General features: G+C 43.0%; 2 protein-coding genes across 2 annotated transcripts in view; both read left to right on the plus strand.

The window, feature by feature from the left end:
• On the plus strand, positions 1 to 25,948 carry LOC307037285 (protocadherin Fat 4). Its single transcript, XM_079678058.1, has 14 exons — positions 1 to 28; positions 11,849 to 12,762; positions 12,848 to 13,022; positions 13,123 to 13,303; positions 16,586 to 16,836; positions 16,930 to 21,255; positions 21,343 to 21,444; positions 22,050 to 22,351; positions 22,468 to 22,553; positions 22,644 to 22,820; positions 22,940 to 23,067; positions 23,155 to 23,372; positions 23,465 to 23,699; positions 24,016 to 25,948. The coding sequence occupies exons 2-14, from the start codon at positions 12,136 to 12,138 to the stop codon at positions 25,386 to 25,388; spliced, it is 8,181 nt and encodes a 2,726-aa protein (XP_079534184.1). The 5' UTR covers positions 1 to 28; positions 11,849 to 12,135; the 3' UTR covers positions 25,389 to 25,948.
• The window catches only part of LOC307038037 (stromal interaction molecule 1-like), a 358,279-nt gene that overhangs the window by 219,556 nt on the left and 111,411 nt on the right, over positions 1 to 27,312 (plus strand). The window lies entirely within an intron of this gene.

Below are 27,312 nucleotides of genomic sequence, written 5' to 3' on the forward strand. Positions count from 1 at the left end.
GCCTTGATTGTTTCAGATAAAGATGATGGTAAGTGCAAGTGAAATGTAAAATAATTCAGCATACAGCATCCACACACTGCTGGTAACTGGTACCTTACCTTTCTTACTGTATTACTTTTCAGTTTGTCCTCATCAGTTTTCATCAGTAAGTTTGTTTTTAAGCCTCTAGTGGTAAAGTAAAAAAATAATTGACTTTACAGTTCTTAGATTAAATAGTTTTTCTACACATTAATACTTTAAAGTCTATTTTTCACAATTGCTCATAGACTACACATACACCTTTTTCACATGCTGCTGCAAATGGAGGATTTTAGATCTGTACAATTAATTGGTGTAAAATACAAAGCTACAGCCATGTATGACAGCATTTTAATATTCTCTTTACTTAGTTTGACCTGCCCCACCGGGGAGGGAGGGCTGCGATAATAAAAGGGGGTTAGGATACTTAACGCTAACCTGGGTTCCCCAATACGAGCCCTTTGGACAAGTCACGCAGATAAGAATAAAAGGATGGACAGGGACGCGGCCTCAAGTTCAAATGTTTACAAAAGTTTATGATATAAATAATCAGGTAAAAGTTCAGTATTATAAAATGCAGATTAAAACTTATCCAGCTTTCCCAGTCGACACACCTAAGTCCCGCGATTGAAGGCTGGCTCTGACAAGGAGAGAATAACTAGAAGAATTACAATATCATAGTGATAGTTAAATAGTGATTCTTCTGGCCAACTGCTGAGGGTTTCCCCAAAACCACAATATCACCACGTTTAGCTGTATTCAATTAACACTCACTACAAATCACCCATATCTGCATGCAAAACGTGCCCAGCAAACCACATGCTCCACTCCACAGTATGGCCAGGATCATCACTGAAGAAGTATAAGTACAAAGACAGTATTAGACCTTGTGGGACAGGGTGGGTCGTTACAAGGAGGGTGCTGTAGCTTTAAAGATCACTAGTTTGTACACAATACAACAAACTAGTCAATAAGCAAAACATAGAAGGCAGGCAAATCAATATAACAAATAGCCTGTAGGCATGGTAAAATACAGCTAAAACCTAAGATCAAGAAAAGGAAAGGCAAAACGGTAGCAAACTAATCCTAAAATAAATGGAGAAAGGAGATTATAAAATGGTATAAAGACTTGTATGAATGTCCTTCAATGTACAATTAATCTCCTGCCTCTGATGCAAACGCACCCACTCAAATATCACCTCACTCGACACCTCCGCAACGGTGATTCTCTACACAGTCTCTGCTGGGGCTGTCAAGAAGCCTGGCGTTTACAGGCCACATGTTAACAATTTAGTGGTACACTGAATGTTACTAAGTCCTAACAGCAGCTTCACATACCTCGTATAGGGGGAATACACGCCTATCAGCAAGACAACGATGACCGGAACAAGAACACTCGTAATACTCACAGCTGATTTGCGTGAGGTGTCAGTGGGCATTTAAAGTGTAGCGGGAGATGCTGAACTACTTACAGCTGCGGCGTTTTCCTTATAGGGAAGGGCCAGCCATAGATAGTAACAGCTGGCTAAAGAAGGGGGGGGGGGGGGGGGGGTGTCTTAACCTGTTAAGCCCCAAGGTCCCCGCCGGCGGGGACCCTGTTTTTTTTTTTCCACGACACTGTGTCTCAGGGGATCTTAATATTTAAGAACCTATTAATGTGTTATACCAGATTAACGGAAATAATCTCAGCTAACTGACGATATAAACCATTTTTACCAAAACAAAACACAAGTCTCATAAGAAGCATCTAAATGACCTCTTAGCGAAAAATGCTAACGCACTTCGTCGTCGTCGTCGACGTACTGGGCAATAGTGGTAGATCGCGAGTCATTCATAAAAATAAAAAATCCAGCTCCGTTAAAATAGACAAAACAGGTTTTGATCCCTCCTCCCTTGGCCTCCCTGCCACTTCATTCAGGAGTTTACTTGATTGACAGAAAAAGCGACCTATCGATTTCCAGTCTGTTAACCCAGAATGCAAAGCAATACAAAATCAGTCAAGTGCCGGGAAAACTCAAATTAAGTTAAAGAGACAAACAACAAAATGAGTGCGGGACCGAGCAAAAAGCTAAAAACATACCACTTCCACACAGAATGGGAGGAAGAATATTTTTTTGTGATGTCACATTCAAAGGTTATTTGCCTTATTTGTAAAGCAAGCGTCGCTCTGCCAAAGAAAAGGTAACATGGAGAGGCATTATCGGAGTGTTCACAAGGCATATGACAGCGACTTCCCTCCGAGTAGCGAGTTGAGAAAGGTCATGTATTATTGCTACACAAACATTATCTTGCAGTATTAGTGTCGCCAACTCGTTTCTAACATTCAAAAAGACAAACAAATGCGTCTATGGTCAGTGTATTTTCGACCTTTCCAATCCAGAAGAGATCTTTCTCTTCCCCGTCTGTGTGCGAGGGGGCGGGGCAGTTTACACACATGCGGCTGCTACAAGCAGCAACACACGGAGGAGATGGAGGAGAGAAGCGCTCCAAGGTGTGGTTAAATGTTACCCGTCTTGAGGTGGACAATGCTCCTTGCCAAGAGTGTTTAGCATGTAGCAAAAGTGCACCACATTCAGACGGAGAGGAATGCACCGGGTTCTTTCTAGTAGCTCTGTAGCCCCGTCCATCCATGAGTAACTTTTCCACGTCAGGTGTTATGTATGCTAGCAGCAACACACGGAGTTAACTCAATTATACAAACATGGGTTAATGATTAGAGGTAACAGAGTTACTTTTTATTTTGTTAAAGTTTCAGCTATTCTGGTTACAGTTCTGTCATCAGATTATTTAATACGATTTGTTAAAACATTGTTGTTTCTTTTGATGTGAAATATTATTTATTTAATTCAAATAAAAAGCAATGTTAATTTTGTTCACAATTTGTTAAGTTAATTTAATAATATATGTATTTTTGAATCAAGTATTCATCTTTATTGTCTTTGTGTTGCCTCTCCAGGCATTTAATATTATTACATTTATTTCTTAAATAATTACTTTACAGTTTAAATTAGCTAATGTAAAAATTAATATTATTTTGTTGTTTTAGTTTTTGCGACGACGTCACTTCCGGTTTAGTCACTTCCGGTTCAGTCTCTTCCGGCGATCTTCCTGTTGAACTTAGCTGGGTAGAAAGAATGGCCGACATGTGCATCGGAACATAATCAATCAGCATCCACTTGGAGGCATCAGAGTGGCAATGCCGTGAGTTGTTTGATTGTTAAAGGACATGTTGAAGATGTTATATTATGATGGATTTAGTTCGAAAAACTGTTTGATGTGTTGTTTAGGGCGATTTGAGTTGTAGTTGTATACAAGCTAAAAAGTGATGCAATTGTCAATCAGAATGCCTCATTTCAGTATTGGACAGTTTCTGTTATTTATAACTATGCATAACGTGATGTTAGTCATAAGGTTGTCATAAATAGACACAATATTTTTGTATTATTGTATTTGCAGTTTTCACCGTCTGTTGATGAAGAAGTGAAAGTAAAAGGTCAAGCTTACTACGACTTTGTCTCATTGGCTACGGTTTAACTCAGTGTTTAGTCAGAGTTTCGACACACTGCACGAGAACACTACAGTGAAAAGGCAGCATTGGATGTTTTGAAGTGGTCGCGATGGCAACAAGCAACAGGTCGGCTGTCGGCAGTGCTAGGAGCAGCAAAACATCAGCATCATCAGTAAGGGCAGCCCATGCTCGGGCTGAAGCAGAAGCAGCAAAGGTGAGAGCTTCATATGCTAGCCAGGAGGCTAAGCTAAAATTGGAAAAGGCTGCTAGAGAAGCAGAAAGAGCTACTAGAGACGCTCAAAATAAATTGGAAACTATAAGGTTAGACACAGAGTTGGAAGTGCTAACCCTTCATAGAGAAGCTGACGCAGCCATAGTGACAGCTCGAGTGTTGGAAGACGCAGAGGCGATGCAGTCTGTTATCGAAGACGGGAAATCTGAATCCGAAAAGGGGAAAATCGAACGCACCAGTGAATACGTTCTATCCCAGATCAGCCTTAAAAATCGTTCTCCTTCCTCACCCTTACCCGTTGCTCCCTCACTCAAAGCAAGGTCACATGACAGCTTCATATCATGGCATCCACCTGTGGAAGACGATTCACAATTACAACCTGTCAGCAGGGAAAATGCAGACATCAAGCAACCGTCTCCACCAGAATTATTTGACCCAACTAAAACTGAAACAAAGGCTAAGGTTAGTAGAGCCAACCCCACCATGAATGCTCATGCTCCGTCGTATACTCCACGACATTTCCCTCAAACTGGCACACCCACGTCCAATTTAGGGGAGCCTTTGGCACAGTATTGGTACGAAGAGACCTTGTGACTTCAGGGCTGTACCAGTTTGATGACAAGCCCGAGAATTATCGTGCATGGTACTCCTCCTTCTCAAGTGCAGCCAACGAAGTCAACCTAACAGCAACCCAACAGTTGGACCTCATGACCAAATGGCTTGGAAAAGAATCTAGTGAACAGGTTAAACGCATGCGATCGGTGCATGTCAACAACCCCAATCTGGCTCTAGACAAAGCATGGGAACGGTTGCGTGAATCTTATGCTGCCCCCGAAGTCATCGAAAAGTCAATGTTCCAGCGCCTGGACAACTTTCCTAAGATTTCAGCCAAGGATCACTTGAAGTTATGTGAGCTTGGGGATCTACTTGCAGAGATCCAAGGTGCTAAAGAAGATGGATATCTGACCGGCTTGTCCTATCTGGACACCTCTCGCGGGATAGGACCAATCGTGGACAAACTCCCTTACGGGCTTCAGGAGAAGTGGGTGTCCGCAGGGTCACGGTACAAAGAAGGAAGCGACGGGCGTTTCCCCCCCTTCGAGTATTTTTGCAACTTTGTTAGCTACGAGGCAAAAAAGCGTAGCGACCCTAGCTTCATTCATCAAGGCAGCACCACAACACCCACCAAACCTGACAAACCATTTTCACGGAACTTTAACACCAACAAACCCATCTCAGTGCACAAAACGGATCTTTCCACAACCAACGACCCTTACAAGAACTGCCCGTTACATAACAAACCCCATCCCCTTAAAAGGTGTAGAACATTCAGGAATAAACTCCTTGATGATAGAAAGGCCTTCCTCAGAGAGAAAGGAATATGTTTTAAGTGTTGCGCCTCCATCTCTCACCTTGCCAAAGACTGCAGGTTCTCTGTGAAGTGCTTTGAATGCAACAGCACCAGTCATGATACAGCCATGCACCCTGGCCCACCTCCTCAAACCGTCAAGGCTCCTTCACCGTCACGAGAGTACGGCGGGGAGGGAGAAGATGATCCCGACATTGCTGTCGTTGGAGCAAGCTGCACAGAAGTTTGCAGTCCAGGCCAGTGGAGCCGCTCATGCTCAAAGATGTGTCTCGCAAAGCTTTACCCCAAGGGTTCAAAGGACATGGCCATCAAAGCCTATGTGATCCTGGATGACCAGAGCAATCGCTCATTAGCAAGACCAGAGTTCTTCAAGCTGTTCAGTGTGAAGAGCAAACCATTCCCGTACCATCTCAGAACTTGCTCCGGCATCATAGAAACATCCGGCAAGAGGGCAGAAGGATTCGAAATCGAGTCACTGGACGGCACAGTGCTCATTTCTCTCCCACCACTCATTGAGTGTCATGAGATCCCGAATAATCGGTCTGAGATTCCAACACCGAACGCTGTTCTTCATCAGCCTCATCTCCATCACATCGCCGAGCACATCCCTGAACTGGACCCAGAGGCAGAAATACTACTGCTGCTCGGAAGAGATGTCCTTAGGGCACACAAGGTAAGGCAGCAGGTCAACGGACCGCATAATGCCCCCTTTGCCCAACGTCTGGATTTAGGTTGGGTAGTGATAGGAGAAGTGTGCTTGGGTAATGTACATAAACCAACAGTCAACACGTTCAAGACAAACGTGCTAGACAGCGGTCGCCACTCAATCTTTCAACCCTGTACAAGCTTCATGCATGTCAAGGAGACGCCCCGTAGCCTTAACAGGTCTGGTACAGCACCAGAGAGTATGCTAGGACAGACAGTGTTCAACCGTACTGAGAACGACAACAAACCTGCTCCATCAGTGGAAGACACCATCTTCATGAAGATAATGGACACAAACGTCTACAGAGATGAAGCTAACAGTTGGGTCGCCCCACTGCCCTTCAGAGAACTACGCCAGCCTTTACCAAATAACAAAGGGCAGGCAGTCAATCGGTTCGCATCCTTGCAACGAACCTTGAAAAGAAAACCAGAAATGGAAGAACAGTACGTGACATTCATGAAGAAGATATTTGCAAATGGACATGCAGAGGAAGCACCATCGCTGACAGAAGGGGAGGAGTGCTGGTATCTCCCAACGTTTGGGGTTTATCACCCACAGAAACCCAATCAGATCAGGGTTGTCTTTGATTCCAGTGCCCAGTACTCCGGCGTCTCCCTCAATGACGTGCTCCTCACTGGACCCGATCTCAACAACTCCCTCCTTGGAGTGCTTTTACGCTTCCGGAAAGAGAGGGTTGCAATTCTTGCAGACATCCAACAGATGTTTCATTGTTTCTTAGTGCACGAAAACCATCGCAACTTCCTCCGGTTTTTGTGGTATAAGGACAGTGACGTGAACAAGGAAGTTGTTGAGTACCGGATGAAGGTCCACGTCTTTGGCAACTCACCATCTCCTGCTGTTGCAACTTATGGGCTACGAAGAGCCATAAGAGAGGGCTCACGAGAGCATGGAGCCGATACTGTCGCGTTTGTAGAAAGACACTTCTACGTGGATGATGGCCTAATATCCCTACCATCTGAAGCCAAAGCCATCGACCTCCTCCAGCGAACACAGGCCTCTCTCGCAGAATCAAACCTGCACTTGCACAAGTTCGTATCAAACAGTCCAGAAGTCACAGAGGCTTTTCCACTGGAAGATTGTGCTCCAGTCGTCAAAGACCTGGATTTAAGTGGAGAAACTGCACCCACACAACGGAGCTTAGGTCTACTGTGGGAGATCACGTCTGACACGTTCACCTACTCTGCATCAACCGTGGATAAACCATTCACTCGACGTGGAGTCCTATCCACAGTCAACAGTATTTTTGATCCCCTGGGTCTACTGGCACCTGTCACGATCCAGGGAAGAGCCCTCCTTAGAGAGCTTACCTCTGAACTATCTGACTGGGATACACCCCTCCCGGAAGACAAATCAAGCAGATGGGAAGATTGGAGAGATTCCCTCCAAGACCTGAAACAGCTTCACGTTCAGCGCACATATACGACAACCTCCCTCACGAAAGCTGTTCACAGGGAATTGTGTGTGTTCTCGGACGCGTCAATCAAAGCCATCGGGGCTGTGGCCTACTTGAAGGTGGTGCAGGAAGATGGGAAGACTGAAGTAGGTTTCGTTATGGGTAAGGCCAAGCTGGCACCCCTGTCAGAACCGACAATACCCAGGCTTGAGCTGTGTGGCGCAGTCTTGGCAGCAGAGATGGCAGACCTTATCCAGGATGAGCTGGACCTGAAGTTAGATGCCATTAAGTTTTACACAGACAGCAGAGTAGTGCTTGGCTATATTTGTAATGAAACAAAACGATTCTACACATATGTCTACAACAGAGTCCAACGAATCCGGCAGTCCTCAAAGCCTGAGCAATGGCACTACGTATGTACCAAAGACAACCCTGCTGACCACGCATCAAGGTCTTTACCCGCATCCCGCCTGGCGCAGACCTCTTGGTTCACTGGACCTTCCTTCCTGTGTCAGCCACCGGCAGAGAAAACGCAGACAGCTGAGAGGTTCAGTTTAATCGACCCTGAAAAGGACTCAGAAATCCGACCTCAGGTACAAACTTCTGCTACCCACCTGGAGGAATCGGTACTCAACTCCGGACGCTTCGAGCGCTTCTCCACCTTTACTTCACTGGTAAGAGGAGTTGCATTCCTCGTACACATGGCAAGATCCTACAAACGTTCAAACCAAGACAGCAAGTGCAAAGGCTGGCATAAATGTAACTTACCTCGGACTCCAGACGAAATGGCACAAGCTGGGAAAGTTATCCTTAAAGCAACCCAGAAAACAGCCATGGCAAAAGAACTGTCAGCTCTCCATGCCAACAAACCCATACCAAAGAGCAGTCCTCTGAGGACACTCAACCCAATCTTGGAGGATGACCTTATCTGCGTTGGAGGCCGACTACAGCACTCTCATCTTGCTACCGCAGAGAAGAACCCGATAGTTCTGCCCAAAGGAAGTCACATTTCCCTACTGCTCACACGGCATCACCATGAGCAGGTGAGACACCAAGGCCGTCATCTAACGGAAGGAGCGATTAGGGCAGCAGGACTGTGGCTCTTGGGAGGCAAGAAGCTCATCAACTCAGTAATCCACAAATGCCTAACCTGCCGCAAGCTACGTGGAAAGCTGGAAGAACAAAAAATGGCGGATCTGCCCTCAGAACGACTTGAAATCTGCCCTCCCTTCACATACGTGGGCCTCGACGTATTTGGGCCCTGGTCTGTTACAACCAGACGCACCAGAGGAGGACAGGCAGAGAGCAAGCGTTGGGCCATTATGTTCAGTTGTATGAGCTCCAGAGCTGTTCACATCGAGGTAATCGAATCTATGAACACATCCAGTTGCATAAATGCCCTCAGACGTTTCTTCGCACTCAGAGGCCCGGCTAAACAGCTCAGATCCGATTGCGGAACCAATTTCGTTGGAGCAAGCAAGGAGCTCGGGATGGACAAGGCAGTGCATAGATACCTCAGCGAACAAGGATGCAGCTGGGAATTCAACCCTCCGCACGCCTCTCATATGGGAGGTTCCTGGGAGCGTATGATCGGCGTTGCCAGAAGAATCCTCGATTCAATGTTTCAACGGCAAAACACTCGCTTGACCCATGAAGTGCTATGCACACTAATGGCGGAGGTCATAGCGATCATGAATGCACGCCCACTCTTACCTGTGTCTACGGATCCCGAGAAGCCCTTCATACTTTCTCCATCCATGATCCTCACACAAAAGTCGGGGGTTCCACCTCCCCCCGGAGACTTTTCCGACAAAGACCTGTACACAAAACAATGGAGGCAAGTCCAGGCCCTTGCAAACCAGTTCTGGACCCGCTGGAGTCGAGAATACCTACCTTCGTTGCAGCACAGACAGAAGTGGACAGTGCCCCGAAGAAACCTTCAGGTTGGAGATCTGGTTCTGCTCAGGGACAAGCAGGCCGCTCGCAACTACTGGCCTATGGCCAGAGTCAATGCCACTTTCCCTGGGAAAGATGGACATGTAAGGAAGGTCGAAGTGAAAACAACTGACCAAGGCAAGGTCAAAACCTTTCTCCGGCCGACTGCAGAAATTGTTCTGCTCCTTCCTAAAGACTGATAGACAGACTATATTTAAGATCTGTACAAGTTCTAAGTGACCTCACATAGGTCAGGCGGGGAGTGTGTTGCCTCTCCAGGCATTTAATATTATTACATTTATTTCTTAAATAATTACTTTACAGTTTAAATTAGCTAATGTAAAAATTAATATTATTTTGTTGTTTTAGTTTTTGCGACGACGTCACTTCCGGTTTAGTCACTTCCGGTTCAGTCTCTTCCGGCGATCTTCCTGTTGAACTTAGCTGGGTAGAAAGAATGGCCGACATGTGCATCGGAACATAATCAATCAGCATCCACTTGGAGGCATCAGAGTGGCAATGCCGTGAGTTGTTTGATTGTTAAAGGACATGTTGAAGATGTTATATTATGATGGATTTAGTTCGAAAAACTGTTTGATGTGTTGTTTAGGGCGATTTGAGTTGTAGTTGTATACAAGCTAAAAAGTGATGCAATTGTCAATCAGAATGCCTCATTTCAGTATTGGACAGTTTCTGTTATTTATAACTATGCATAACGTGATGTTAGTCATAAGGTTGTCATAAATAGACACAATATTTTTGTATTATTGTATTTGCAGTTTTCACCGTCTGTTGATGAAGAAGTGAAAGTAAAAGGTCAAGCTTACTACGACTTTGTCTCATTGGCTACGGTTTAACTCAGTGTTTAGTCAGAGTTTCGACACACTGCACGAGAACACTACAGTCTTCATTGTTAGTTTCCACATGCCCAAACAACCTCAAGCTAAATCTAAAAGTTGATGGCTAAAGAAGAGCGTTTGAGAAATTGTGCAAGGCAGTAATAGTCCATTAATCGATAGATTCATCGATTATCAAATTAGTCGTTTGTTGCAGGCAGCCCTATTGTAGTTATCCCATGTATAAATAAAACGTGTTATTCAGCAACCCTTGCAATTTGGTATTTTATTTTTGGTTGGTAGACCTCGGTGAGCTGGTCATTTCAAAAGTAGCTCACCAGCCAAAAAAGGGTGGGCACCCCTGTTCTAGGGAGATCGTCTCACCGTAGCTGTTAATCTGATCAAAAGACGTGTTCAATGGCATTAAAACGAGAAAAAACGCAGCTGAATCGGTTAATCCATAGGTTGATAAAGTTTCTGGGAAATAATTGTTCTTATTTATAATCAATAATTCAATTTTTATGTAAAAATCGCAGAGCAAAAGTTAGCTGCTAATGGTAGCCACCAGAGTGGCTGCTGCTTCCGGTCTTGGCTATGCGTCAGTCTAACACAGGGGTTCCCAAAGTGGGGGTCGCAAGATGATTACAAAATAAAAATGGAAAATAAAAAATAAAAAAAATGATTAAAAAAAAGTTGATACATTTTTTTCAATTTTTTTAATTTTTTTTATTATTAATAATAACGTTTGCATACATTTCAGGGGCGGACTAGCCATCTGTATAATTTCCCCGCAACGAGGCTCCCCCTTTCAGTGTTTCTCAAACTTTTTTTTGCTAAATCTGTCTAAAAAGGTCAAATATCACTTGTTTTGCATCAATCTTGATACAGGGTACTTATTATATGTTGTACTTTGGATTCCTAAAGCTTTTAGTCTACTAACCCATCATCCAAGGTTATTTTTCACTATAAGTACAAAATATGTTTTGGACGGACACTATAATTTACAGTTTTTTACCATGTTCAATCTGAATTTTCTTTAAAATAAAAAACATCTATATTGAATCTGACTTTTCTACATCCAACTGACAGGTTTATCATTACTTTCAGAAAAAAGATTATTAATTTAACCCTTTTAGAAGGGAAGATATGGTCATTTGTTCTGGGAATGTCATTTTCGAGCCTCAAACCTGAAAAACAGGCTCGGGGTTTAACTTAAAGGGGCAGTGGCGGCCCAGCCACTTGAAGAAATGATCTGACAGCTAATCCAGAAAACAGTAGCGCCGGCATTAGCATCAACCACATCTACATCGTTCAATTTATCATAGCAATAAAAAGGGTTGCAAGGAAAAAATGTCTTCTTATTAATTGGATTGACTTGCCCATGGCAAGCCCAATCTGCAAGTCCAGTGTGAAGAAAAGCATGTAAGACTGTGAAAATGAAACCTTCCAGGTTTTAAGTGCGAAATAGCATGATTATTATTCACACATTTCTTAGTGAGACAAGACACATTTGGCAAGTCAAATCCAGACATGATCACACATGTTGTTTATCTTTGTGTTATTTATTTATTATATTGTGTCTTGCTGAAAATCCAAAATGTAGTTGGCATATTTTAGTTTTGCATTTGCCACTGAATTAATTGTCTTAGTAGGCTATCTTTGTTTTTGCTAATGCACAACAGTTTAGTATTAGCATATGTGAAGCAGCAAACAGGTCTTAATGTCAGTACGTCATGTTCAAAGTGCAGGAATTGTTCCTTTATAGATATTTTATGTTTTAAGACATTTCATAATTTGTGTTCATCATGGATTATTTTCCCTCTCTGCCAGGCGACAATGGAGCCTTGAAACTAACAGTGGCCGGTGGAGCTGATGAAGGAGTGTTCTTCATAAACAGAGCTGGCAGTTTGTGCCTGAAAACAGAGTTAGACAGAGAAAGACAGCCCTTCTACAATCTGACTGTGACAGCCAATGACTGTGTCCAGCCTGTGTCTTTACAGTTCACCACCACAGCAAATGTTATTGTGGTGGTTGGTGATATCAATGACAATGCTCCATCGTTTGTGTCAGCCAAAACAATCAGCATACCAGAGGACACTGCACTTCATTCTGTTATAATGACTCTGCATGCTGAGGATAAAGACACCGGATCAAATGGGGAAGTTTTATATTATTTAAACAACACTTCCAGTGGCATGTTTAGCATCGATAACAGGAGTGGAAAAATATACCTGGAGGAGGCATTGGACAGAGAACAAGTAGATACAATGACTATTACTGTTACAGTAACTGATAAAGGGTCACCCAGGATGGCTACCACAGGGAACATAACGGTGCACGTAGAAGATGTTAATGACCATGACCCCAAGTTCTCTCAAAGCACCTTCAGCCTGACAGTCAGAGAGGACGCCCCGAGAGGAACCAGCCTGTTTCAGGTTCAGGCTCTCGATCGGGACATTGGAACAAATGGACAAGTGCGGTACATATTGACTCAGATGAGTCCGTTTGTTGTGGACTCTGTTCGAGGTGTCATCACAGTCATGGAAAAACTGGACAGGGAGAGGAATTCAAACTACACCCTGATCATAACAGCTGTAGATCGGGGTGATATATACAGATCTTCTACTGCTGCTATCAGTCTCACAGTGTTGGATGTCAACGACTTTGCACCTATCTTTACTCCTCAAACACTAACCTTACATGTAATGGAGAATGAAGAGGAACCCTCTCAGCTTACACATCAGGTGCTCTTGTTAACTGAACACTTCATTAAATGTTGACTACATAATGTGTTGATGCTAACTTCTAGTTGTCATTTTTTTTATCTAGATCTCAGCATTGGATGAAGATTTAGGTATCAACAGCCTGCTTACCTATTTTATGCATACAGGAAATAGTGACGGTTTGTTCTCTGTTATTCCCAATGGCACGTTTCAAATTTTACACAGCCTGGACAGAGAGAAGGAACCCTTATACTCCGTTACCATCATTGCTGTTGATTCAGGTGATTAAGGCCAACGATCTGATCAACTTTATCACATGTTTGTTCTGTCAGTTTCACTTCAAACTGTGTGACAAATCTTTATTTACTTTGTCATTTGAAGGATTGCCACCTCTAACAGGAACACTAACTCTACACGTCATAGTGGATGATGTCAATGATAACAGTCCAGAGTTTTTGGAGGAAGTCTACAACACCATAGTGTCCGAGGACTGCTCCACAGGCACCGTGTTTGCCATGATAACAGCATCAGACATTGATGAAGGTCTCAATGGGGAAATAAGGTGAAATGTCAAATTTGTCTCTCAAATTTAGACAGGAATGTTGATAAGTAATGTGTATACTAGTGAACATACTTAGGTATTGAATCTGAAGTTACCTACTGTAACTACAGCTTCTATGAGTATTGGCGAAGCCCTCTAAGGCTATCGCTATTGGGTAATCCCCTGCGCACCCGCGCAGCACTGAAACACTTGTAGTCCACGCCCACCCGCAAGGTGGGCCCCACCCTCGGGCTCCCTTCCGGTATAAATAGGAAGGAGGCCCGACAATCTGCTCCCATACAAAATAACTTTTCTTCAGCTATTCGTGGAGCCAGTGGGGCCCAGCACTTAGAGGGCTTCGCTAATACTCATAGAAGCTGGAGTTACAGTAGGTAACTTCAGTTCTATTTCGTATATGGCTTCGCCCTCTAAGGCTATCGCTATTGGGTTAAGGGCGAAGCATGATGTAGTCTGCGCCCCACTGGGTCCGCCCGGCACTAGAAGCACAAACACACCTGCTCAGATAATAACCCATGCCTATTGCGCCATGCGTAATGGCGCATCGCCGTCCCTGGAATATAGCATAACAGGAATATTTTCCATGAGGGGACGAAGGCTGTGAAAAATACATACCTGCCGCTGTGAAAAAGTAGAGACGAAGTTCATACTTTGCCCAGTGACAAAAAGAGGGGGAACAGCAGCTCTCTGCGTGCAGACAGGCAGGAGAGCGCACGGCTGGATCCCTGACGTCACCCACTCTGACAAGACACTCCGTACAAAATGTGTCAGGAAAAAAAGGAAACATCCCTCTCATAAGAGGGAAAAAGGGCCGCTCTCCGCATGCCGAGAGGCAGGAGAGAGGCGCACAGCTGGATCCCTGACGTCACTCACTCTGACAAGACACTCCGTACAGGGTGTGTCAGAGAGGAATGGGAGACATCCCTCAAATACAATTGAATAAATGAACAGGGGGAAGACCAAGATGCAGCAGTGCAAATGTCTTCCACTGACATTCCTCAGTGCAAAGCCGTGGAGGAGGACATTCCTCTGGTGGATTGTGCATTGATGTTCTCCGGGGGATCCACCCCAGAGGAGACATATGCCTGTGACACAGCTTCACACAGCCAGTGTGACAGCCGTTGTGCAGACAGAGGCTGCCTGATCGAGCAGAGCTCTCTATAGTGCACAAACAGGCGCTGAGAATGGCGCAAGGCAGCCGTGCGCGCCACTAGCAGGACAGCGCGCGCACAGGACATAGGAGATGAGACGCGGCTTCTTCCTCAGACCTGTGAGGAAGGGGAAAGGAGCCATCCAAGGTGATCACTCTCGACTCTAAAAGAGCTTGTGATGACCTTTGGCATAAAAGCCGGGTTAGGGCATAAAACAGCTGAACTGACATCTCCTTGGATCCGGAGGCTTGACGGAGCCACAGAGAGAGCAGACAAATCACTCACCCTTTTAGCTGATAGAGCCAAAAGTAATACTACTTTGGCTGACAACAGTTTAAGGGGAACCTGGTCTAAAGGTTCAAATAGGGCTTTGCTTAGTGCGCGTAACACCAAAGCCAAATCCCACTGAGGCGCCAGTGACAAAGGTCTGAGTCTCCGTACTCCTCTCATAACACGGCTGCTGCGCTCTGCGAGCCCCTCTGTTCAATTCGCCGGGAATATACATTGCTCTGATGGAGAGCAACGTGTGTGCGCGCCAGGAACAGCAGCCGCCAGTGTTGCCAACTTGGCGACTTTGTCGTTAAATTTGGCGGCTTTCCAAACCCTCCGGCTACTTATTTTTGTCAAAAGCGACTAACGACTAATCTAACGACTTGTAATGGTGTTATTAGGGACTTTTCTGGTGTTTGGAGACTCACGTATTGTTCAGCAGTTAACGAGCCACAGGTGCTGCGTGAGCCCACCGGTCCTGCTCTGCCCTCCCATAGTACTCACAGGCGCTAATTGCCTCCCGCAGCAGCTCAGCTGCAGTCAGAGCAGAGAGGAGACAGCCACACCCTCCCGCGTCGAGACTGTAAATGAATTGCGCATGCGCCAAGCCGTCCTGGTGTTGAGCGGGGATTTAAATGTAAATGTTTCTTCACGGTCACAATATAATACATAACTGCCTTTGCTTTGCATTGACTCACACAGCCTCAGTCACTTAATCACCTCGTCCACTGTATGTGTGCCTCTCTGTGACAAGCTAAACATTCACGAAGGTCATCATGCCACAGTCTAAACTGTAATCACAAAAGTACATAAAGGAGTGGGAATCAAACCCTGAGTTTAAAGGATGGTTGAAGCCATTTATTGGAGATGACTGATTTCTTCTAATGTGCCTACATCTCGCGCTGAGTTGCCATATTCCTTTCATGAACCACTTCCTGAAATCCATTGTTGCAGATAAATATAAATGATAATAGCCAAACTAACCTAGCAAGAATAAACTGACAGGCTGCTGTGCCGCATCTCACTCAAAAACACACGACTTAACCCAGTGAAAAACCAGTCTCGTCTCTCAGACTGAGAGGCTCAGGTGAGCTAAAGGACTCTCTGAGTGTTTAGATAGTTAACTTTAGTCTAAGTTATCTCAGTGGGTCTCAAACAGTTTGGTCAAAAATTATTCAAAAGATTATTTCCGCGGCACACCTTCATATGATCATTATCGTTATAAAAAAAATAAGAGAATAAAGGAAAAACAGGTATGAAATACTATATGGCAGTAAAACAAGAATACAGTTTGAAAGGGGAGTGATTTCTAAAATATCCATAAAGAAAAATAACATCTGATTACAGTTGTGTTTCATATGGATGTTGAGAGATGTATCCATAGTTCATGTTGCTCTCAAAGTGCACCAGATTGATGCTTTTAACTTCAATATTTAAAAAAATGGGGGGGGGGACAACTTACCCCTGCCTATATGCCGTGAGCTGATTATCGAACCTTCATTGTAACAGTCGCGGGTGTACTGTGTGTTTTCCTGTGGGGAGTGTTGCTGTAGTAGAACATTCCACTGTAGCTTCTGCCCGTAATAGTGTTCACTAGAGTTCAGCACCTCAGCACCCCCACTCAAAATACCTTGCCGCGCCTCTGCTTAAGTTACACATTTTTGTCCGTGACCTTGTTTGGTATCATGTTTCTTGATAATAGTAGCGTAACATTAGGATTAACATTTCTGACACATTGGTCTTTCTTGAGTATTTACTCATTATACTGCATAAGATACTCTGGAAAAGTTCTTAGATTCTATATATATTATATTGATCGATACATAATCCTTGAACACTATAACATCTTTTCACACACCCTAAGGTATTCGATGGAGAACCTTGATGTGCCTTTCGCGATTGAAGAAACATCTGGAGAGCTGCTAACAACCAAAGTCCTGGACAGGGAGACAGTAGCCATTTACAGGTTGATGGTGATTGGCAGTGACAAGAATCCTACTCAGCCTATGTCAAACTCAGTGCTGGTTACTGTGCTCATCGGAGATATTAACGACCACAGGCCCCAGTTTTTGAACAGCCCATATGTGGCCTATGTACCCACAGAGATGGCTCCAGGTGAGAGCTTTCACTTCCACTTGACAGTTATTTATTCCACCCTGGCTAACATGGACTTGAGTTTTATTTAGTTTATGTTTTTTACCCTTACAGGTTCAGTTGTTTGTGCATTAAGAGCAACTGATGAAGATACTGAGATGAACGCAGAACTACATTATTCGTTATATGGACAAAGTTCAGATCTATTTTCCATCCAACCCTACAGCGGCACTGTATTCACTTCCAGTGGTCTCTGGAGAACGGAAGCTATCGTTGTCAATGTACATGTGGAAGATGCTGGAGAAAATCCTAAATTTGATGTCACTACGATCAGCATCAGGTTTCAGAATGCCTCTGAGTTTCCAGAGATTAATGTGAGTGTCATCAGCGGTTTTCTCTCTGAGGACACGCCAGTCGGAACGTTAGTGGCAGTTGTCTCTGCAGCAAGCATCAGAGCTGAGCCTGTCTTTTTTTATCTAGCTTCTGGAAACTTAGAAGACGTGTTTCATGTGGAGCAAGCGAGTGGACTTTTGACTGTGGAAAACCCTCTGGATTATGAGACCAAAAAGGAGTTTACTTTGTTGGTAGAAGCACGAGACTCTGGCTCGCCTCCTTTCTCATCATTTGCAGAAATTCACATAAACATCAGTGATATAAATGATAACTTCCCTCACTTCACCCAAGCAGAGTACAGGTGTGAAGTCTTTGAGAACTACCCACCATCCTGGGTCTGTGATGTTCTTGCCATTGACGCTGATTCAGGCCCCTTTGGAACAGTGCAGTACAATATAACAGAAGGAAACACAGAGGGTTTTTTCACAATTGACCCTGAAAATGGTTTATTGAGCACCACAGCAAGTTTAGACAGAGAACATATACCGGAATTTAATTTAACAGTTGAATCTGCAGAGCTAAACACCCCTCTTCAAAAAGACACCGTAACTGTTATCGTTGTTGTTTTAGACAGAAATGACAACGCACCTCGCTTTTCACAGATTTTTCTTACCGAGGTCATTGAGGATTCCCCAGTTGGACACACCATTTTACAAGTCACCTCAGCCGATGATGATACTGGTGCCAATGCAGTAATCTATTACTCCATAATTGACCAAAGTGATGATTTGACATTTAATATTGGTTTCACTAGTGGTTTCATCACTGTTGGAAGACTTATGGACAGGGAGTTGAAAGATCATTATATCTTGAAAGTAAATGCAAATGATTCAGCATGGAGCATCAGCACTGAAGTCACTATAATCATTGTAGATGTCAATGATAATGAACCAGTATTCTCTAATCCTTTTTACAGCATTGCACTCACTGAAACAAAAGCTAAAGAGGTGTTTGTTATGCAGGTTTTTGCAACAGATGCAGACATGGGGCAGAACTGTGAGATCATATATGCTATAGAACATGAACATGAGCAGTTTTGGGTGAATGCTTCATCTGGTGAGATCTATACTAAGCAACCATTGATGTTACATAATTCTGCTTTCGAAATCTATGAGTTTACAGTTATTGCTTTGGATGGCGGCAGTGTTCCTCTGTACAGCACTGCCACAGTCACAGTGAGATTAGAGCCATATAATTCCTACCCACCAATGTTTTTAGCTTTCAAGCCTCTTATTGCTATCCCGCATAACATGGCTGTTGGTACTGAGGTGGTCCAGTTAACAGCAATAGATCAGGATGTCAGTAACACCAGCATTGGTATTGAATATTTTTTGGATGGATGTAATGCATCGGATTTCTTCTGGATCCAAGCGGACAATGGAAAAGTAATGTTAAATCACTCTTTGGTTGAGAGTGTAAATATGTATTACACTTTATTTGTTATTGCAAAAGATCAGGGCTTCCCTTCTTTGTCATCACATAGTGAAATCACTTTGGAAATTACTGGGAGAAATCAATTTTCTCCAAGCTTTAGAGAGCCAGATGTCATTTTCTCTGTCCCTGAAGACTTGCAGACAGGATCGGTAATTGGGAAAATTCTAGCAGAAGATGGGGATTATGGTCCCAATGGAGCAATCATGTATTGTATTACCCCTGACCATAAATATTTACCGTTCTCTGTAGGAGAAGCATCTGGGCTGTTAAAATTGATCAGAGAGCTTGACTTTGAAAAAGAAAATATTTATTATCTCCAAATCACAGCCCTGGATGGAGGCTGGGTCTCTAAAACTGGAACGGTAAATGTTACTGTGGTAGTTATGGATGTGAATGACAATCCTCCAGTCTTTTCATCCTCAGAGTATATTACATCAGTGCCTGAAAACTCTGAAATTGGAACAAATGTCCTATTTGTGAAGACAACAGATGCTGATGCAGGTGCACAGATAGCCTACTCTTTTATTGCTGGCCATGTGGATAAATTTGCAATTGATTCAAATAATGGCACTATCATCACTTTGGATGTATTTGATTATGAGCAAGAGCAAATGTTTGATCTGACAATCAAAGCTTTAAACAATGGTCGTCATACTTTATTTAGTTTAGCACACGTTGTCATCCACATCTCAGATGTTAATGAGTATACACCTATATTCAGAAAAAAAGAATATAACTTTTCTGTATTTAAAAATGTTGCCCTTGGAACTAGAATTGGACAAATAACAGCTACAGATTATGACCAAGGCTCTGCAGGTCAGGTGTTTTACTTGATGTTTGGTCAAAACAAACATATGGGCTTTGAAATTAACAAACAATCTGGAGAAATATACACAACTGGCAGTTTGAGAAAACAAGGCAACAGTCACGTAGTTTTGAAAATTCTAGCGAAGAACTCTGGTGTTATCACTGGCATGGATGAAGACGAGGCTTTGGTCCACATCAGTGTCATCGACACAAACGATGCACCAGTTTTTACCTCTGAACTTTATTTGGCCAATGTTGAAGAAGATAGCCCGGTTGGGACATCTGTGATAACTGTGAGTGCTCTGGATGAGGACTCTATCTTGGACTGGAATAGTTTCTTCTTCAGTATTGAAAATGGAAACACAAACTTCTCTTTTGCCATTGATCCATCAAGTGGTGTTATTTCAGTAAACTCTACACTTGACAGAGAGCTGTGGCCAGTTTATAATCTGACTGTTACAGCCACTGATAATGGCTCTCCACCATCCACTGGGACTACTAATGTGATTGTCACTATTGATGATGTTAACGACAACACTCCCATACTCACACTCACTGAGGCTCAAGTGAAGGAAAATCAACCTCAAGGCACATTAATTGCAACTTTAAATGCATCTGATTCGGATTTGCCACCAAACCAGGGACCTTTTACTTACTGGTTGGTTAACCTTTCAACGGGTACTGCTATTTCCCTGACTCCTGATGGAGTTTTATTTACCACACGGACTATCGATCGGGAACAAATCTCTTCCTATCGAGTCCTGGTGGCCGTTAGAGATGCAGGGGTCCCTCCACTTTCATCAACAACAATGATCCACATCAAGATCATGGATGAGAACGATAACCCTTCATTGCCTAGAAATATCTTCATCGAGGTGAAATACTTTGGCAGTGCTTTCCATGGAGGCCTGATCGGTAACGTCCATCCTGAAGATCAGGATGAGTCTGATACATTCTACTGCGCCATCAAAAGTAGACAACTTAATATGTTTACAATACCTAACGGCACATGTGAGCTGATGTCATCTCCTTTTCAAGGTGAGGCTACTTTAAACATCACTATCGAGGCTACAGATCAGCTTCACTTCCCAGTCAACAACAGCATCTATGTAAACTACAAAGGTTTCACTAATGCTACTTTAGACAGCTGCATACTATTTTATGTGTCATCATCCTCGATGGAAGAGTTTATGTCTAATAAGTATTTGCGCTTTGTGAAAGCTTTAGACAGTCTGTTTAACCTTCAGGCCTCTAAGACTCATGTATTTGGAATCAAGCATCTTGGCAGTGAGATCCTTCTATTGGCAGCAGCGAAAAATTACAACGGTCAATATCTTAGCAAAGAGGTGGCCAGTGGTATCTCTGTAGGCCATAGGAAATTACTGGAGACTCAAAGCAATGTGACGATTACTCGCATCACAACTGATCCATGTCTCACCAGCCCATGTCAAAACGGGGCAAAATGCAACAAAAACATTTACATCAGCCGGGATGTTGCTGTCCTGGAAAGTTCAGCAGTCATCTTTGTGTCACCCCAGAAAGAGATTTTTAATTGTACATGTCCAGCTGGCTTCACTGGGAAACTGTGTGAAGAGGACACTGATGAATGTGAAGCAAATCCTTGCAAAAATAAAGGCACATGTGTGAATACTCCAGGAAGTTTCTACTGTCACTGTCAGAGCGGTTTCTCTGGCTTGTTCTGCTCTCCTGATGAAGACAAATGCCTGAAAGTGAAGTGCCAAAACGGGGGAACTTGTATTCCCACGCAGGATGGATATCACTGTCGCTGTGTGCCTGGATTTGAGGGTAGCCTTTTAAATATTTAAAAACGTTATGCATGAATAGTTTTCAGAATTTCTTAAAAAACTGGGCTTGTTTTTTTTTTTTTTTCAGGAGAAATGTGTGAGCAGCCAACAAACCACTGTAGGTCAGGCCCTTGTGTTGAGGGCAGCTGCACCAATTCACAGACTGGATTCTCTTGTCAATGTCCCTTTGGTAAGAAATATGCATAAAGAGGGAGCTTTAATGCCCAAGTTCATCAGATGGGAACATTTACATTTGTATTTGCTTTCCTGCTAGAGTTAGCAGTTGGTAAGGTTAGTTTAGCACGGACTCTTGGAACAGGACGAAGACACTGACTTTGTAAAAGAGCAACACAATCCAACTCATGAAACTTTATTGAAAGCTATTGTGGGGATCATTATTTGTGATTCCCACGATACTTTTCCAGGTTTCTCTTTTTTCGTTCTCTATATGTTATCTGTCCCTTGTCATAAGCATATATGAGTGGAACACTCTTCCATAAACTGTCTGAAATTGTGGGCCATTTTCTCATATTAAAGGAAAAAACAGTCTGGAGCAGAACTCCTTTTAAAATGTTCATTCTTGCACTCGTTCTTGCACTTGTTAAACTTAGCTAATGGGCTGTTAGCTTAAAGGCATTACATTTAATTGACAGAATATGAGATTGTTACTAATGTTATATTACCACTTTCCTCAAGAAGGTGAAAATGTGTAATTTGCAGCTTTAATTATTATATTTAATTTAAACTTTTCAACCTGACTGAGATAAAATATTCAAACATTCTGTTTCATTTTAGGAGTAAGTGGAGTCCATTGTGAGGAGCACAGTTATGGCTTTGAGGAGCTGTCCTTCATGGAGTTTCCCCCGTTGGATCGCAGGACAAATTTAATCTCTCTAGAGTTTGCAACAGTACAGAGGAAGTCTCTGCTCCTGTATAACCCTGGAGGATCATCCAGCAGGGAGTTCTTTGCACTGGAGATACTGGATGGGGCCATACATCTCTCTTATGACCTTGGCTCTGGACCTGTGAGGCTACACACAAACAAACAAGTGGCAGACGGATATTTCCACAGTGTCACTGCCAGGAGGATTGGGAATGTGAGTTTCGTATATGTCAATACAAATACGTGATGTTAATGAGTTGGCTTTTTACATTTTGAAATGAGAGAAGTCAATCTAAATAGACTGATAGAAGCAATATTTCCATTTAACAGATGGGTTCTTTGCATGTGGACAACTGCACAGATGAAGAGAACACTGGATTCTGTTTTTCACAAAGTGATGGCAGTAGCTTGAAGAGGTAGCAGTAAGATAGTAATCAGTACTTACACACAATACACAACCTACTTGTTGGTCGTATTTGATGTTTATTAATCTCATGTCTTTTCAGAACACTAGATGTTGGCAGTAACATGACGTTTGGAGGAACCAATAGTTTTGAATCTGTTTTACTGCATCCTGGTCAGATTAAAACCCATGACTTTGTTGGATGTATTCGTAACACTCATGTGAATGGCATCTTGCTAAGACCTTCAATGGCCCTAGCAACATATAACATCCTTAATAGGTAATCATTTAATTTGCACAATACATTTTTACAATGTAAGAATAAACTGTGAGGTTTACTTATGTTTATGTCCACATTTCCACAAATGATTTCTGTCATAATCTTTTTGCTTCATGAAGGTGTCCTCGGATAACAGCATCACCATGTCATAGCAACCCATGTAAAAATGGTGGTGTGTGCCATGACCTTTGGTCATATTCTATTTGTGAGTGCAAAAGCATTTTTACTGGAAGCAACTGTGCTAAGGGTAAATATACCTTTTTATACCCAGGGCTGATTTTAAATGTATTTTCTTATTTTTTATACAAATTAAACATGTTCTGTTTTTCAATAGAAATGTCAGAGGAGCTTGTATTGCGATTTCATGGGAATGAATACATTGAGTATGTCATAAAGGAGCGATTCAAGAGAGACTATCTGCTGAAAGGATTGCTGGATGATAACAAAGAGGAAAACAGCAGAGACCAAAGAGTGATTGAAATCAAGTTCAAGACCCTAGAAGATGGGGTCTTAATATCTGTTGTTGAAAAGATAGGATTCTCTATGCTAAAGGTAGGCATGAACACATTTATCCAGAGATTACATACATATATTACTACATATATTTGAAGTGTGTAATAGCTTGTTCCTTCTGTCTAATACAGATAAAAGACAGAAGGCCTGTGTACATTTTCAAAGATACACTGTCAGGACACGAGTCAGAGTTCCCTCTGGACTCTCCTGTGGCTGACGGAGTCTGGCATGTCCTCGCTTTGCTCAGCAACGGACAGACTACCTTTCTGCTTCTAGATAATACATCAGCCTTAAACATCACTGAGCACAGGATGGATCTCTCTCCTGTTCGTGTGGAAAAGATTATTCTTGGTGCAGCTGTGACAGGTGATTCAAAGCTCCAACAGTCTGATTAATCAGGTCAAATCTGAAGGAAAAGATCATCTTTGTTGCACGTAAACTAAAGATAGATAATTTTAGGGCGGCGTCCTCAGATGATCAGGGTCTTCTCTCTATCTATATAAACTATATAGTCAGTAATTTCTCGTTATCTCTTGTTGCTTCGTCATCATTTAAGTAATAACTTGCAGCAGATTATTTAAATTAGGACCAAGCACCCAAGTTTTGCTGTTTAAGATCACTCTTATATTACAACCTGTATTTTTAAACGTACATGCATATCTTTCTTCATCTCTTTATGCAGGGTTCACTGGATGTGTGCAGTACTTCACTGTGAGCGGTTACTCTCTGCCTCTCAGTGGACACAGTGAGATGGTAGAAGTCAGGCCAAGTTCGACTCTTATCAAGCCGGGCTGCAGCTCTCCAACTGTGTGCCTCCCCTCGCCCTGCTCTGAGGAGGACACAGCCAGAGGGCATTGTCCCTCTGCACTCTGTCAAAACCGTCTGGGTGGGTGTGGACGTGCTGAGCAGAACACATCCTGTGTCTGTCTACATAACGTTTCTGACCATGCCTGTGATATCTGCCTCTCTACAACAGAGAGTCGTAACCAATGCCCTGAGGCCCAGGGCAGCGTGCACCTGTGGCTCCTAGCTTTGATTCTTCCTCTGATATCCATCCTTGTGATTATAGGAATTTGTGTTGCCGTTTACAAAGTGAGGCGTCACAAAGTGAGGAGTCACAAAGCAGAGGGTCACACTGATAACTCGCAACAGAAAACAGAGCAAGGGACTGGTAATGTAGTGTTTTGCTTTGGCGACAACAGAACGCTCACAGATGCAGAAAACAAGAAACAAAACGTCCCGATAAGGGCAGATCAGCCGAGGTTGAATGTGGAGTTTTACGGTGATGCAAGTTTGTCAAGTGTTCTGCCAGTGCCAAACAGTGAGCTGGAGTATTATGAAATCGGCAGCATCTGTAGTGAACTTCATTCAGACACTGCCTCACTGACGCTCAGCTGGCACAAGCATCTGTACAGCACAAAGTGTGTGAAAGTTGATCCAAAGCGGAGGGGAGATCTGAGGGGACTGTTAGCAGGATTTAAGAAAGAACACTCCAGTGAAGAGAGGGCAACATGTCAGACAAAGCCACAAGATGTTGCTTTCTTAAATAAGCAGTTGTTGACTAAGATCGATTTACAGTATGCACCACTTTGTCACAAGAAGAGGTTGGTAGAACTAGAGTTCCTGGATCCTGTACAATGCCTCACTCTTGAAGACATTAGCAAACTAAACACTCCTCAGGACAAAACAATGTCACATCGAGCCTCCCTGAGGTCTGGACCTACCAAGTCCCACACGTTGATCAATGGCTCTTCTGACAGTGAAACAGACAGCACATTCACCTGCTCGGAGTCTGAGTGTGGACAGTTTGAATGCAGCTTCAGACAACAAGGCATCATACCTGTCAGCACATTCTTAAAGCACACCTGTCCTTCTGATGCAGGTCAGGATAAAGCTGAGAGTGTTCCCTCTAGTATGTTTGAGCAATGGGGAAATATTTTAAATATGCACCTTCCTTTTAGCAGCTATGCTCCTGTATTTGAGGATATAGCATGTCTACCTACTGACCAAATGTATAGCTATGAAATGCAAAGTGACATAGAGGAAATTATTTGATGGCCATTATATAGGTGTCAACAATGGGTCAGGGGGAAAACGTAAGTATTTCTGCAGTATGTTGTTCATTTACATTTTAGAAAAAACACAACTCATTCATTCATAATGTTAATGAGGGTCATCAATATCCTGAGTAAGTCAAACGTATTATTCATACATTTTGCAGCTGATTGACTGTATTGTCTTTTTGTAGGTAGCCTGGACATTATTTGTTGCATTCATTTGTTTACATCTCAGGTTCATGGCACTTGTTTAAACAACCCTGAAGTTAACTTGCTAACCACAAATCCTGCTTCGTAGCACACAGGCATACTCTTTATATGATGTTGTAATGTGAGGTGCAGGTAATAAAACTGCACAACACATAAAAGGAGTACTCTCGAGGCCTGCTCCCCTTTGAAGCACTAGCACAATATGGCTTCCAAGACTGAAACACAGGAAATGGTGATGACTTTCATGATTGTGTATCTTTTTTAACATATTGTATAATTACGATTAATTTAAATACAGAGTATATTCATTTGCCTACTGTATGTACATTTATATGAGAAAACCTTGAATAAAATAAAGAGCTTTCTGAAGAAAAATGCCTACCTTTCTTTACAACAAAGGGCTTAGGCAAATGTTAGTAAGGGAGTTTGTGCTTACTCGCACATGGCTACCATCAAACCGAAGTATGGCCCTGTGTCCACACAGCCTTGTTATCTCCTTGAGATATCGAAGAAATGTGTCCCTCGCGCTATAATCATATTTGTCTATTACATTTGTAAAATCTCTAACTCACAGAAAAAGCATATTTTTCTCAGATAAGTTTTATGAAATAACCAGTCGTAGACCATTTAAGTCTAGAATAATTTTGGTAGCACTATACTGTATCACGGCAAAGTTATTGCACTTTTTCCATAAACTATTAACAAAAATGTGGCAAATACATATTTTCCTAAAACCATTTGTGTATTTTAACCAACGAGACACCATACATGTGTGAAGTGGATTTGGTAGCACTGCATGGTACAACAGGGGAAGTATTTTTGGCAGAATTGTATTGCAGGCAAATATGTTAGTATAATTTCGTTTCGGCGTCACACTTTGTAGACGGTCCCTGCGCACTTACGGCGAATATTTTCTCAATTTAACCGAAATAGGAAAGCCCTCATCCCGCCGTCTACGCTATAGTCTTAACATACGGACCGTCTACACTACAGGCATCGAAAAATGATTTCAACGCTTCGCCCATTCACTTGAATGGGGTGAAGTAGAAGATTTTTAATCTTCGCCGAACTGCATTGTGGGGAGCATGGCATGGCTTTGCAAGCATCACGAGCATCTATCGGCGTCAAAAGTTGAACAATGTTCAACTTTTGAGGCTCGATGCTTGGCATCAGCCAATCAAATCCCGTTTATGCAAATCCCGTTTATGCAAATCCCGCCAGTGCAAGCGCAGCCAATCAAACCGCGTGCAAGCTGGGAGAGCCAGACCGCAGTTAATTTCCTCATATTCCAAACGAGATATTACGGTAGCAAATCACCCAGTTCTTTACGACCAGAACTATTTACCGGGATACAAACCGGAGGAACCAGGCATGGAGGGAGGTGGCAGAGACAGTGGGTGAAACTGGTAGGTTTTTCTCCTGTTTGGAGAGTTTATATCCAGTTTACTTCATTTTAACATTGCTATTGCTTTGCATGTCGGGGGCGCGAGATTCATGTGATTGGTTGTTGGTCGCGTTGCTCGCAAAAAATCGCCAAGCTTTAGACACGCCCAGCTTCAAGATTTTTTTATGCCTGTAGTGTAGACGGGCCGATAGGCTCTGAGAGGGCATTACAGCCTGTCATTACATCCCTGATCTCAACGACTCTCTCTTGTAATTCCAAAGATATCTTAAAAGCTTTATCTATCATCAGGTGTCTTTTATACGGAGCC

The sequence above is a fragment of the Notothenia rossii genome (assembly GCF_949606895.1).
Source record: "Notothenia rossii genome assembly, chromosome: 4".
Lineage (NCBI taxonomy): Eukaryota > Metazoa > Chordata > Actinopteri > Perciformes > Nototheniidae > Notothenia > Notothenia rossii.